At 36.2% G+C, this 16342-nt stretch overlaps 1 protein-coding gene across 16 annotated transcripts in view; it reads left to right on the top strand.

The window, feature by feature from the left end:
* The window catches only part of LOC5574086 (collagen alpha-1(XVIII) chain), a 980207-nt gene that overhangs the window by 810633 nt on the left and 153232 nt on the right, over window positions 1–16342 (top strand). For all 16 annotated transcript variants that reach the window (XM_021840445.1, XM_021840446.1, XM_021840452.1 and 13 more), the window contains one exon: window positions 14809–15048. In XM_021840445.1, the coding sequence (XP_021696137.1) occupies window positions 14809–15048 (240 nt within the window). The remainder of the gene's footprint in view (window positions 1–14808; window positions 15049–16342) is intronic.

Here is a 16342-nt window from a genome sequence, read left to right as displayed (position 1 = left end):
CTTGGCATGTTCGGCAAAGTTGTTCATTTTGATAAAATAAAAAACACCAAACTATAACTCTCTAAAATTTTGACGTCCGTTTCACCAAGTATTGTTCTATGTTGCCTGAAAATTTGAGCTTGCGATTTTTTGGGATTTTAAAGATATAAAGGTTTAAAAATTCCTCTATTTTTCAAGTTTTTTTCAAAATTTCTTAATTTTTATGCGTCGTATTCCTAAAATTTTTCCACCAGAGTTTGTGTTTGTTATATATTTATCAGCATAAAATATTATACGACATGGTTCTTAGGGAAAATGTCAAATTCGGTGAAAAATATGGTTTTTTTTTTTCAGTCATTTTCTCTAATTTTGCCAATAACTCGAAAACAGTAGGCTGTGGAATTTTGACGTCTTCGAGAGAGTTGTTTATTTTATCAAAATGAACAACTTTGCCCAACATGCCAAGTCTCTAGAACGTCACAGTAAAAAGTTAGATTGTGGCTCCACCTATGCGGACGATTTACGAACCATTTAGTAGTGCTTTATTTCCAGAAAGTTTGAAAAGAATCGGGCTCAAGGAAAATTTTTGGTGACCTATTTAGTGTGTCCAAATTTCATCGAATACAGTCTTTAAAATCGTTGCACACTTCTATTGCTACGATTAAGCTTAGTAAGGACTTTGGGTCTTTTTCGACCCATTTCACGGTGTCTCTGGTAGAACAACATTAATATAAAAAAATCAGTATCGCTCAAACATCCACCAAATGAAAGCTTAGGCTTTCCCCTTTCATTTGAGACCTGTTTGGAAATGTTCTATCGGGGGGTCCTGAACATTTTTTTCAAAACAGTACAATGCCGTTTTTTCAGTACTGGTTTCTTAATTATGGTTCACACAGTCATATTTTTTCATGCTTATCTAGGTAGCCATGAAAAATTTCACTAAGAATAGTTAACCAATTAATAAAAAGGATTGAGATTTAGCATTATACCATTCTATTTAAACCAATTATATACATGACATATCGATAAAGTAAACACGGATAATACGGCTTACAAATGCTCACTATTGTACATTACTACAGCTCAAAGAAGCTGTCGATCATATGCTTCGGAGTTCTCCGGAACCTTAACATGATTCCAAGCAACTTGAAAATCGAAATGCACGGTTTCACTGGCTTGTTTCCCGTATTTGCTCAAATCACTTCCTGTGATTTCATAAAACTCCGGGATATGATAGCGGAAATATGGAACTTCGAGCTATTGGGAAAGCAATCCACGTTTTTGAAAAGTTCTCAACTTTTCTGCAAAATAATCATCCAGACTCGTTTGAAAACAACTTTTATGTACCTGATCAGAATGATCAAGCGCCTGAAATACATTTTTTCATTTAAAAGAGATAATTTACAGAACAGTACGATAAATTACAATTGCTAGCAAACTTAGATCCCATTTCACTTCCAAAACATGCCGATTTTTCAAAAGCTTCTGACATTTTCATTTAGTGAATCCACATTTGTTGTGGCGTTGGCAACTGATGATCCTCACCTGTGATAAAAGAATTATTTTAAGGTCATCTTTATGAATCACACGATCAAACTGCTGATGCTTACCCATTCCTCGACATAATTTGGATCAATGTATTATATTTTTTTGTCAATTGGATTTACAACACCTAGTGTCATATGCAAGGAAGGTGGTGGGCAATTTGTTCGTCAGGTGATCCATCGAGCAGTGGATAGTAAATACAATTGAAGAACTGCTCCGCCAGTTTATGGTCGAAGCCGAGACTTTTCCATTTCGCGGACGCGTATGTGACACAGTATTCGTGGATGACCAGCTAAATTGGATAAATCTTTTTTGTGTGGTACAGTATGGGCAAGGAAATGTTGAACTACCTCACATTATTACGAAAAACAGATTGACGATTTTCAAATCTCCAGCAATGGAGCACCTAAAATTATTCAAAAGCAACAGTGTCTTCCACATTTTCTCAATATTGCCATATTTTTCTGGAACGCCAGAAGCAACAACAAGCAGCAACAGTATTTTTACGCCTTTATCCTTACATTGGCCTTGAGTCCCGATGACATCGGAATTATGCTCGATAATCGACAGGGTAAATGATTAAAGGACCCTTCTCCATCGCTTGCAGATCGAACTGCCCAGGCCAACCCCCCTTTTTGGACGTCACATAATCAACTAAACCCTGAACATTCTTTTTCTTGGCATTAACGTCCTCACTGGGACAGAGCCTGTTTCTCAGCTTATGAGCACTTCCACAGTTAATAACTGAGAGCTTTCTTTGCCAATGTTGCCATTTTCGCATTCGTATCTCGTGTGGCAGGTACGATGATACTCTATGCCCAGGGAAGTCAAGGAACTTTCCTTTACGAAAAGATCCTGGACCGACCGGGAATCGAACCCAGACACCTTCAGTATGACTTTGCTTTGTAGCCGTGGACTCTAACCACTCGGCTAAGGAAGGCCCTTGAACGCATTTATATGCATTTACATTTACATTATTACAGTTTCTGCATTATCGTTCAAATCAAAGTCCAAATGTGTTACGTCTAAAAACCCCTGAACTGATTGGTTAGGTCTGCTGATTTTGAAAGCGATGTTTGGGGCGATTGCAACATCCAAACCCCTTAGACAGCTGCTCAACTGCAACGCTCATCTGGTGCTCAAATCAAATTTTTTTAATCAAAAACAAGTCATCAGCGAACAAATGGTTTTTTTTTTTAGGTTGCACAGATGTTGAATAAGATTCTCAGTTGAATGGTAAACCGTGTAGATTCGACAACCAACCAATTCAATTGGCACTTACTTTTTGCATTACTGTGTCTACCACGTTTTCCCTTCAGTTTTGGTGAGATTGTATTTTCACATCATTACATGCTTCGAGTGGTAGGTTTTGCAAGCTCGACATATTTTTGTAGGACAATACCAGACTGTAATCCTGATGTCGTGAAGAATGTGCTGTTCAATGATATCAACCACTATTGCTGATAACGTTTGCAGACACAAATTCTTAACACACAATACGCAAATCTTCGAACGATTGTCTTCATGGCTTTTCGGTTTCATGTTTCAGGTCTCCTGACAGAGTGTAGTGTAAATATATATATAATATTTATTATTTAGGTGTGAAATTGGGATATATTTATTGTAATTATTAACAGGCATGCCCCTAATCAGTAAACCAAAATGTTGACGCAAAACAATGAATTAGTTTTGTATAAATGAATAAATTTTGATTAAAGATATACAATTTTACTATTTACTGAATTTATAACCAACTGAACAGCAACACTGCCAAAACAAAAACAAGCTTGTTTTATGGAAATCTGAACAAACATTTAAAAAGGGCACATCGACATAGGTAAACAATGTAAGACGCTGTTGAGCCCAATTCAACTCGATCACGCTTACCAATACTACTATCAGGAAGAGCTAACACTAATCTTTCTGATAGTGGTGTTAGTTTGCATGGGCGAGCTAAAAAGGGCACAACAGCAACGTTTCTGAAAAAGGCTCAAGACCTCTCCAGCCCTTTTCAAATGTTTGTCCAGAAATATTTGTCATGGCCTTCTTCGGTTCTATTGAGTTGTCATCATATGGTACAAGCGATTCATTGTATTATACTATTGGTGGAAAAAGATCACCTATGGTACGTATCTCTTACTAAAATAAAAAAAAAATGTTCAGGACCCCCCGATAGAACATTTTCAAACCGGTCTCAAATGAAAGGGGAAAGCCTAAGCTTTCATTTGGTGGGTGTTTCATCCATACTGATTTTTTTATATTAATGTTTTCTACCAGAGACACCGTGATTTCGAAATAAAAATCAATGTAACTGAAATTCTCTGAAATTTTTTTTTTTTTTTTTTGGGGAAATTTTATATTTGCAGAAACAAAACTTTTGAATGACCCCTAGGGGAGATTCCATAAAAAAAGTTACAAATTGTGACTTAGTGTCGTTTTCGACTCGAAAATTCAAACAGCTCGCAAAAATCAGTGTGATGACAGAATTTAGTTAAATGTAAAGCACACATGTCTAGTTTCAGAAACCCTCCCGGAGATCCAGATTTGGTCACTGTGGCCACCGGGAACCAACTACATCTGAAAAAAAAACCTTTAGAGACCCTTACTTTGACAACCTCTAGTTTCGTTACTAAAAAAGTTATCTGAACCGTCCTCATATTGTTGAATAAGTATTCACGTGGACTGTGTTTTAATTTTTTTTTTTTTTTTGAGATTCTTAAATCACTTAGCTATTCATACTCGGTTCCGGAAACTCGGAACATCCGAAAAGTAAGATTTCATGGCAGTTTTGTATGTGTAATTCACATCGGGACTATTCGGTTGATGAATATTTTGGCATATTTCTTTTTTCTGTTATAAGGAACCAATCACCGGCGCACATCCCCTGAAAAATTAGGTCCGGTATGGTCCACGCGAAACCGGTTCCTGGAGTCCCGGAAGGTGGCCAATCTGGAAAATATCTCATAATCTCTCTATTTCTGTCAAAAATATTTTGTAATCTCTCTGTTTCTGTCACTAAAAATCACGTTATCAGCTACATCTATCTATACCCGATTCGGTTTTTTGCGCGGAGGATGCGTACCGTCCAAAAAAAGTTTTCAGTTCAAAATTTCAAAAACCGTGCAAAAAAAAAACAATATTTCTTGACGTTTCTTGCAAAAATAAGGTTTTGGCGGAAAAAAATGCATGGAAACTTTTTTGCACGGCCGTGTAAAAAAAATCCATGCAAAAACAGAATCAGGTGTATATGAATAAAAATGGAATGGTGTTTGTATGTCACGAGTTGGCATGGCTTGGAAACGGGTCAATGGATTTACATAATTATTACACATTAGCATTCGTACTCCGACGTGTCTGTACGTAGAAAATTTTAAGAAAGTCCCCAGAATAATCAGAAAAATGCTCTTTTGTGAGGAGGATTGCATGGCATTTTTCAACAGCATACATGATGGCAAGACTAAGTAGAGATAATGGAAGCAGTGTCGCTTGTGAATGAATTATACAATAAAGGACTCTAAAACCCCTGTGACGTGATAGACAAAGATAACTAAAATTCATTTTTTTGCAACTTCTGTCAACAAAAAATTCATGATTTGAAAAAAAAATATTTAAAATGCAATTTGATTTTAAAAATATATTATTTTTATGTCAAGAAATCAATTTAAACAAAGTCATATTCTTCAAAAACATGCAGGAAATCTGCAACGATATCTTGTTTCTTATTGAATGAAAGTTGAATTTGTGAAACCAAAAGTGGAACACCATCACGAGTACCCTGACCTCTGTTGAAACTGAATTGATTAGGTGGATTTGTTACCTTTAGCCCATATTTCCAGGCGATTTGAAAGCATTCGTTCAAATAGTTTACGAAAACATGATAACAAACTGATTGGTCTTATACTATCACCCCACTTCTATAAGTGAACAATTTTGTATGTAATACATACTGAGAATTGCAAAACATATTTTTTTATCAGTTACTGAAAACACGATTATGGATCAAATTGTGACAAATTATGAATCAGTAAGCAAAATCAAAAACAAAATCAACTCAATGCATTTGTAGTGCAGTGATTTGGCGAATGTTAATAATGCGTTACATCTTATAGCAAAGAATAGCAGAATTGGAACTAGAAACAAAAAAGGAAAAATGTCTAATTATGAAAAGTAGGGAAATAAATAAGGCATGCATCAATAAATGATCGCTATAGTACTATAGACAAGCATGGAAAAATTCACACACTTACCCGTACACTAACGAACGATAAAAAAAAGCAAAGTATCTGCTGGCACCGAATGTTCAGAGACAGCCGAACGCAACAAGTGTGAGTTTAATCCCGACGAACCGCAAACGATCGAGATAAACCGAACAACAAAAGACACACGAAGTGGAGTGTGAACAAGTCTGCTCGTAACTGGGAGACACGGAAAATCACTGTATTGATTCAACTGAATGAACGGATTCCCACTCACTGAATCATTCCACCGGGTATTTTGCCCTCAAGTGAGCGCTCATCAGCACTCAAACACGAATACCATTCGAACGGAATCGGAATTATCATTCGCTACTGCAATCCGGATGCCTTCGGCACAAGGAAACGGTAGTGAATAATCGCTCAACGAAGAAGTAGAATGTGCATTAGAAAATGCAAGACTCAGCTTGGTTGGAGGAACGGCAACCTCGCTCTTGACTGCGTGTGGAAGTGAGTGATAGGAACGCGTTAATCGAGTGAGTGTTTCTCATGCTTGACTATGAGGAACCCCGCTTTTACCATTTGACCATTGTTGTACTCAAGCATATTGGATGTCTAAATAAGTAACTGATTTTTTATTCATTGATCTTTTTTATGTACTCCAGTACAGTAAGTGAGACTTAAACTGATTTCACTCTTCAAGAAGCTGTAAAGGAGTGTATCGAAAAGTAGTCGCAAACATTCAAACGGTATATCTCAGAGCATAGTTCATCTTTTTAAAAGCTTTTTTCACGCAAATCTTCATCATGTCATCAAATATTGAAGCAGCTAAAATAATATTGAATAATATGCAGTCTTAATTTAATTACAACAAGGTTTATGAGGCATGGAAAATAAAATCTTGCACAATATTACATTTTTGAAGTGTCTTCTGAAGATTCGATGATTTGTATTGAACAAAATGTATATCAAACAAAGTAGGATAAAAAGCTTATTCTATCGGAAAATATGTTTACTTCACACAGCACGTAAAAAGAGATTCAAAAAAATAAACTATTGCTCTAAAAAAGCTCAATTATTGGAACAACGTCGGTTTTAGAAAGTCACTTTTGTTTAATCATCTTTTGAAGCTCTGTCATATACAGAGTAACGTTTTTTGCTTATGCTACTTCATAAATATGCAAAGAAACCTTTCCAATCAAAAAACATTTTTTTATTCATTACAATCGGTCCTTAAAAATCGACCTTTTTCGATTTTTGTATTTGCTCTCAAAGGCTTGTTAATGAATTTTTCAAAATATTGTTTACACTATGTCATGAGAGTTGTGGCACAGAATACATAAGCAAACACAAAAATCATTTTTTTCTTAAAATTTAACACGTTTATTAACATATCAATTTTTTCAGAGGTGTGCAAGATTTTCATCGACATCTGTTAGTATTTTGCAAAATTATCATGCAAAATGCCAATTTATTGAAACTATATCACCGCATCATCATTTTTAAATACATTGTGAAGCATTTCTGATCAGAAAATTGTTTGTATGTTCAACCCATTATTTTTGAGACTGTTTTGAAAGTTTGTGACTACTTTTCGATACACTCCTTAAGTCAGTTGTGTTTGTTTAAAAGTTAAATTTACAACTTGTTAAGATTTTTTAGTATCATTTCAAACATTACATTAATTTCCCATATCCAGGTGTTCTGTGCTACATACTATCATCCTAGTTTGGTATAACTAAATTAAGCTAATTACGCGTGGTAAACATGGATAAATTATGGGTGAAATAATGAAAAAAATATCTGAAAAAACCCACGTGCTCGACTGGGATTCGAACCCAGGACTCTTATATGCTAGACGAGCGCTTTACCAACTAAGCTACCGAGCCACTTGATGACCCAATAACCTAAACGTTGTTCAAAAATGATTTTCTGTTTGTATCTAAGCGAGCAAAAAACGAGCAGTTTTTTTTTATCATAGTGTTTGAATTTTATCACCAGTGAGAGCTAATCAATGCTAATCATTAATGACACTTCTCATAAAAACAACGTTATTTTGATAGCTCTTGATACCAATTCAATATTTGTCTGTCAAAACTATCATTATTTTGCGGTTGAATGTTATGCTTAACATTACAAATCATAGAAGACAAATTATATGATTTGCAAATATTGTTTCCGTCAACCTGTATTTTTAAGCGAGTTCTCCGGTATTTAACGTCAAAGTGATCCATGACTAAGTGAGATTCGTAACTATGTGGATATAGTATCTGCAAATGAAGGACCTCTACCTGGTTTCACAATTTTGATTTTGAAACACCATTAAAGTGATATAATATGTTGACACAGGAAAGAATTATAAATTGAAAGTATATGAAGCTTTCCTTTATCAGGTAAATCCTTCAAAACAATAAGTTTAATGTTATCAATACTACGATCAGATTTTTTGTAATTGATAAAGTCATGTTCAAGGGTTGAATTCTGAGAAAATTGAGTGTATCCTTCACATATAACTATCTGTAACAATCATGTTCCGCATCACATCATGAAATTCGGTTTATCGTCTACTGCTACAGCTCTGATTATATCGGGAGGATAACAGTGCATGGTAAACCCATCAAAACAAGCTCCAAACCTAGGGGATACTTTTGCTATAGAATGTACGGAAATTGTTTATTATGCCAGTAAAATAAAACACCTACCCCCAATGGTAGAAGCGGGGTAAAATGAATTGGGTTTTAACATAGCTCTCTCTTTGGGGCTCTTGTTTGCTACTGCTATTTATCAAGCTTGCGAAACATTAACGATCATGGACCGATACATATGCGATGTTATTCTTCGCTTGCTAAATCAATTGATAACGTATTCGGCAATGTCTGGTCATGTTAAAATCATCAAATGAATTACTTAGTAAATTTTACGGATAGTAGTTGAGGGAATTTGTTTTGGAATTCATCAAAGGAGAAACGAAATCAAGTCATGTTTTTGAAGAAAAATCATTAGCTCATTTTAATCCAACACAACAGAAAGAGATGATCTATTACTCCGTAAATTTTGAGCCCCGTCTTTTCAATAAAACATAAACAAAACACATCTACATCACATTTCGTTCTCAATCCTTCCAAGCTATTTTTCAAATTACATTAATTGAAATGGGAATAATGAAGTAATGAGAGAAACAAATCCATTCAGAATCCAAAAGAGAGCCCAAAATTGGGAAAACCATTTTGATATTTTTTTCCCGAGATTAACTTAATTACAAAAGATTTCCTACAAAATGATCAAAATTGAATAATTTGTATTTTCGTTACTTTGCTCAGTAAAAATATTACTTGATAAATGATCATTAGTCTTTGGTGAGTGATCAGAATGAATTTTTGAGAGTTGAAACATATTAGTAAGATTAAATACTATAATATTAAATAAAAGCATTATGTAAACGGAACATCGAAAAAAAATGGTTCGTTCATTTGTTTCGAAGTTTCGTTCTACTACAAAACTTCAACGACGAACTTGAATAAAGGACAAGTGACTTGAATAAAGGACTAGTAATCAAAATGTCAATAGATGAAGTGTAATATGCCGATACGAGGGCTGATAAGTGTCTAAAAATAGGAACTTCAGAGACCTCATGCCTGGAAAATGACCCAACTATCATTTAGTGCAAATGTAAACATTTTCTAGACCCTCTTTATACGGCTTTATGCTGAGTAAAGGCGCTGTACATTCGGACGAAAGCTTCTATGTGATCTTTTTACCAACAAATCTGGCGAATCTACTCAGCTACTTTTAAGCTGTGTTGGCAGCTCTTATTCATACCGATCATTGCTCAATCTCGACAGTTATACACGACAAGTAGATGTGTAAAATCTTCGGAAGGCGCTTTCTTAACCATTTCGCAACTGTTGAATAATTATTATACAGCTTCGCTGTATTATCGATTAAATATTATTTTCAAGCTGTTTCACAGCTTCCGGAATCCATATCATAAGTATCTGAATTTAATGTTCCCAACGTTACCTGCCACCGCTTGGAATCGCACTCATGATCTCTGCATCCACAAGTCTCAACGCTCAGCTTGTTACCACCACAGTTTATATCGAAAGGCAAAGAAAACACACCGTTTTGTTCTACATCGAAAACGGTTCACACAATATTTCATAATGATCGTAAAATATGCCATAGCCGAGCTTACACCACTTCTTCAGGCTGTAAAAGGGTGCGAAACGTCAAACGCAATGTTTATATCCAACAAGCTGATTGTGAGTAGATGCGCCACAAGTTGTTGTTTTACAGCTTACTGCTGTATGCTCGCTGTATAACTGACGACAAAGCGCTTCTTAAATATATTTGAGCGGCATAACAAATCATATTGTATAGAAGCAGCCGGATTGATGATGGCGAGTTTTATTCCACATCATTAGGTTGCTATCTTTTACGGTATTGAGTTACAGCTTAGTGAAAGCAGCAAAAGCGATAACTGACGAAATTTATTCAGCTAAGATTTGTAGCTTCAAAACGTTTGCGTTACAGCTGTATTAACGCTAATCGTTCTATTGTTGACAGATTTAATTTTTGTCTGCGTTCGCTGCTTCAATTCAAATGCCATACAGCACAAAGCAAATAATCTTAGCTTATAGCGCTAAAATTGTTAGTTGGGGAATCCAAAAAGAGACTTTAAAGTGGATCCTTGTTTCATTAAGGATTTCTCAAAGAATCCGGCAAAACATTTTACAAAGCGTCTTTCAAAAAAGTTTCTGTGGAGATTTCTCGAGACCTCACGTCAAAAATTGCTGCATGTATTTATTGACGTTCATCAGAATGTTATTCAGGTATTTGCCTAAAATTCTCTTCACATTTTTTCCAGTAATATCCTCAGAAAATTTCACAAAAAGTCCTCAAATAGTTCTTACAGGATTTCTCCAGGATTTTGTCCAAGACAATGCTAAGGAAATTTTTCAAAAATAATTAGTGGGAATTCCTAAAAAAAAAATCCGGTGGTTATTTCAAAACAAAATCTTATGGATATTACTGATGAAATATGAAATAAATTTCTTTAAAAGAGAAATTTCGAAAGATCTCCGGATCTTTATTGGAATAATTATTGGAAAATTTATCAAACGATACCTTGCTTAATTTTCCTCTATATTTCAAGGAGGAAATCCCTGGAAAATCTTGAGTGGAACGCTTGAAGGGTAGCATTTTGTGGTTCTAAACACGCAATGAATTTTTAAATTGAGGGATCCATGGAGAATTTACTTCAAAATTAATTCAAGGTGTCTCAAAATTTTTGGATAAATTTATGAGGAACTCGGTTGAACTTATAGTGAAATTCGTGAAGGATTCTTTAAAAAAAATGTGGAATAATCCATTTTTTGTTGAAAGATTGGTTCTAAAAATGACTGAAAGTATATCTGAAAAATTGCTAGAGAGCTTTAATCCTAAAATAAACCTTTGCTAGTTTTCCTGGATCAATTTCTGTAGGAATATTTTCAAGGCATCTCAGAGTAATAATTAAAGAAATCATTTCAGAAATAATTTTTCTTCGAAACTCTGAATTTTCGTCGTAGTTCCAATATTGGACTGCCAAAGGTTTTTGTGGAGCAAATTTTGAAGGAATTCTTCTTAGCATATCTTAGCATATATCCTGAGATTGTTTTTGTTCAGGGAAATTTTATAACAAATTTTAGAGTATTGTACGTATTCCTAAAGAATGTTTTGATAGAATTGCTAGAAATTCCTGAAGATATTCTATGAACCTATAGAACAGTCGCGTGGTAATCTCTGGAATTTCAAGAATTTACCAGATTCATTGCATTGCGAAAAAAAGGAACCTTAGATACTAGTTGCAAAAAAAGATACTTTAGGAACCTTTGTTTGCGCTTTGATACTTTTTAAAAATGTATAAAATATTATGCACAAGCTTGTTGCTGATTTTCTCAGGCTCATGTTATAGAGGGCCTCGGAAGTTCGATAATTAACAAAACAATGTTTTTTTTAATAAAAAAAGATGTTCTGTAAAAGTTCAGTTCTATTAAAATAAAAGCTATTTTTATCAATATACTAGACGCTTTTAGAGGCCCATACACATCACCAATTTGGTTTCCCTCCAAACCAGGTTTTTCTTGCCTGTATACTTTTAAGTTTGTTAAAAACTTAATTGATACTGCTATGAAAAATTTTCACCATGATTTCGGGGCCCCTACGAATCTGGGGCCTACCGCATCTACCGCACCCCCCTAGCTACGCTACAAGGACTAAACACTTGAATAAAAAAACAGCCTTGTTGGAACAAACATTCGAGAAAATACTTTTAACCACTCCACGGAATCGCAAACCAAATCCTCGGTAAGAATTTGTATCTTATATGTAGAAATATAAAATAAGAAAAAAAACACGTTTCACTTGGTCCATGCCCACTTACCGCACATTTAATTTATCTCATGGATCACCCTATGATTCACCCACTGAGGCATAGAAAATGAAACGGGAATCAACTCCCGCCGCCGCCAACATCAGAACGGGCACAATGATGGAGCTCTCCGGGGTTTGCCATTTCTAGTCAAAATGTGATAAAACAGCAGACACGAAATTGCCAATTAAAAATGGTAGCTGCTCAGATTTCAGTGGGAGGATTTTCCAGTTGCCATGTTCGTATTCCGCTTTCATCTCAAATGGCAGCAGAAAATTAAGACGATAACTGAGTGACTGGAAAAAGAAACCATCGGAACAAAACATGGTTCCACAGACTTACACACGGTGACTAATGCCGACGAGTTTCATGTTTTTCCGCTTATCACTTCAGTTTGGTGGAACTTGGAAAACGACGACACATGCACGTAAGTGCTCCATGAAGTAACAGAACAAACAATCGAATGGAATTGCTCCCGTGGGAATCAAAGGGGTTTTCTTTGGAAATGGGATGAACAAATTTTCTTTTGCCCCCCAAGGGGAAAAGGGAAGGGGAGGATGGTGTGAAAGAAAGGCTTTGTGCCAACTCAAACAACACGCACGACAACAGAAAAGTTAATGTTTACTCTGGATGAGGCAGGGAAGGAACAGAATAATTAAAATTCAAACAATGAAGGGAAAAGCCACAGGAATTTATGCGAGAGATTGTGACTCTTTGGTGAATAAAAACAAGCAAAACGAAAAGGAATTAGTTTGAAAGCTGTTCAATGTGGGTGGATCATTTTTTAGTTTAGTTCAGCTTTTCAAAGTATGTCGCGTTTATTTATGAGACGAATCCTGTAACAAAACTGCCAGTGTTTTCTCGTGGAAGTGCAGAGGACTCGACGGCTTCTTTAAAGCGAGTAACACGTCAACATTTTCTCCCTGTTCCCTGTTCTCCCTGTTTACCAAGATTCCTTCCTAAATTGAAACGCAGTAGGCGCCGGTATTGTTTAGTACGCAGAATAACACGGCATACACAACAAGGTAGGCTATTCCCACGTGTAAACAACGATCTTCCATCAAAACATGTGTCGTCATTCCTATCGTCAAGCATGTGGCCTTGAGGATAGTAAAGGAGAGCAGGCCTTGCTTTCTTTTGCACTCGTTAGAGTTTACGATAGGAATAATGTCACTGCCAAATGTCATTTTTCGGAGTATAATACCTTGCTTCCTTTTACCGTGGCAGAATAAGAACTCCAATACTTGCACACTGAGGGCGCAACTATCCAAAGTAGCATCCGTTGGTTTTTTGTGCAAGTATAGTTATTTTAGCAATAACGGAGTAGCAACTGGGGCGGTCAATCATGCTCATGCTCATACTCAGTTTCAAATTAGGCTGTAAACAAAACGCAAGAGTAGCTATACTATTTTTTTACCGGCTAATGACACACATATTTACTATTTGAGGGACGAATTCTTTATATTTTGAGAAACAATATTATTCAGTGGAGACGGACCTGGTGTAGTGGTTAGAACACACGCCTCTCACGCCGAGGACCTGGGATCGAATCCCATCCCCGAGATAGTCACTAAAAATTTCAGTGACGACTTCCTTCGGAAGGGAAGTAAAGCCGTTGGTCCCGAGATGAACAAGCCCAGGGCTAAAAATCTCGTTAATAAAGAAAGAAAAAAAATATTATTCAGACCAAACAATTGAAACCATGTTGCGAAAGACAGTGAAATGTACAAGAACTGAGCACAGAGAACATTTAAAACTTGTTGAAACTTTTAATTGAAAGAGAAGGAACACTGGCGCAAAAAGCGAAAAATCCACCGTCGATGGTGTAATCCATTTGCGAGGAAGAGGGCGACTGATAATCGATTAAAAATTCATGATCCAGCCATCCATCGCAAATGGCCCTCCCTGCTGCTGTTGCTGACTGGAAGTGGGGCGGGTTTTACTTGGAAGAGCAGCACAAACAACCATTAGCTAACACGGGCCAAGCAGAGACGATTCGAAATGGGATTAAATTGGCGGTAAATTAGACTCGCGATTTTCGTTGCTAATTTCCTAATTAAATCCTGGAAGCCACCACCGCTACTGCTGCTGCTGATTGTGATTGCTGGTTGCGCTTTTGATGTTCCTCACGCGAACGGGTAAATAATTCAGCTGCTTTCGTGGATGTTGGAAACAGACTTTAGTGGCGATCGGATGGTAACTTGTGGTAATTTATCGGATAGGTATCCAAGTGTAGGACATTACAAAAGAAAATAAAAATCCTATCCATATCTTCCTATATATATCATATATTTCTTCGATTCTTAGTCCCGTAGGAAACTTATCGTTGTTCTTACCATATTAGCTCTGTTATATATGTTACGTTGCCATGTATGTAATCTGTTCATATTCTGTTCATGACCAAACTCTTGAGAAAGCTCTCCAATCAGCAACTGTTGTAATGCACAATCAATTCTAAGACAGATAAATTTCAGGGAAGAAGCAAATAATAACCAGTAGAAGTTCCCTTTATCTTTTCATATGAAACCCTTTATACTATATACGAATTGCCCAGCTTCTGTATCAAATCTCCCTTTGTCCAATTGTCCTACAGTTGTAAGCTACTCGTTTATCACTAGGTACTAAATGTGTCACAACACCACAACTAAATCCCATTTCTCTTTCTCTCTTCCATTGCAGTCAAGCGGAGACGATGACGATTCGTTCGATCTACCGATGATTTCACCACCCCCACCAGAGTACGGCTACCGGTCCAAGGGTGAAAAGGGCGAGCGAGGACCCAAGGGACCACCGGGCGACGCCATACGAGGGCCTCCTGGGCCACCGGGTCCCCATGGTCCACCAGGGCCACCGGGGCCACCCGGAGCAGCAGGGCCCCGAGGTCCCGGTTTACTCGACGAAGGATCCGGCGATGATGCGGTAAGTATCTACGTAGCTTCTGCTCCGGTAAGCCAGTCCAACTGAGAGAGTGTTCCCGATCAGACGGCAGAAACAAGATTATAACGTTATCGAGGTCAACAATTGTAAAAAAATTGTCTTCAAATCCTGAAAGTACAGACCCCTACTAGCAAAACTCTATCAGGGTTTTAAAAGCTTAGAACGAAATTTGGAGTTAATACCGCTATCTCACAAGCTATTCGGAATTTATAAATGCAACAAACAGTCATACTAAATTATAAACGTTTAATGAATTAATTTAAAAAAAAACGAAAACTGTCCTTTTCGGAGTTATTTTACCGAATCACTACGAAGCTATGAAAATACCGCTACGCCATGTTCATAAATGTTGAGCTTTTTGATGTGAAGAACATTTCTTATAATAGTTCCATTAAAGAGTTCCCAAGAGTTTATGAGATATGGCCGTACCATGGAAAGTCATGCCGAAAAATTGAATAGGACATAACTGTAAATTCTAAATTATTCTTTCAAACCCCAATTATGGTTTTGTTAGTATAACTGTGCTTTTGGGGATCTGAAAACAGAGCTCTGTTTTTATTTCATGTGTTGCACTGTGTAATTATAACAATGATTATTTGAGCGGTTTCACGCCAAATCGGTAAACGATGAAACTCGACTACCTTGGATTCAAAAGGAATTTTGCACATAGTTTCGATATAATAGAATAAGTTTTTTCCACTGGTGGAGAGACCATTTAATATCAAGAGTAACTTCTGATAACGGCGTAAGTATTTTTAGCATCACCATTTAAAAAAAATATGTACCTCGGAAACCGTTTGTTATGAAAAAAAGTGTAGGTAGACAATCAAATAGGCTTTATAAAAAAAAATATACACTGAAAAAAAAAATACTTTTATTTTTATGAAAAAATCGAAATTAAACCTTAAAACACAAATTGCAATAAATAGGTACAGTGGGATTCCGTTTTTGGCAAGAAAGTTGAAATTTTCAGTTGCCAAAAACAGAACCGTGCCAAAATCGGAACCAATATTTCAAATTTTATTTTTCAACTATTGGTTTTGAAAGCATCATTACAATGTTAATACATCATTTTTATGGAATCATAAGGCGTTGAGACCTCGAAAAGGTTCACTTCGAAGCATTTTCCCGAAGGGTTATACTATGCTATAAATCTATAGCTCCGTAATATTAAATATGGCAAACGATTTTCTAGTCGCGTTTTTACGCCTCAACTTCTTCAATTATTTTTTAGAAGCTTTATGCATAATTTTTGTATAAGAGGGCCTTGTAAAAC

The sequence above is a fragment of the Aedes aegypti genome, chromosome 2, assembly GCF_002204515.2.
Source record: "Aedes aegypti strain LVP_AGWG chromosome 2, AaegL5.0 Primary Assembly, whole genome shotgun sequence".
Classification (NCBI taxonomy): domain Eukaryota; kingdom Metazoa; phylum Arthropoda; class Insecta; order Diptera; family Culicidae; genus Aedes; species Aedes aegypti.
Note: the sequence above shows the minus strand (reverse complement) of the source record. Positions and strands in the feature narration are given on the sequence as shown.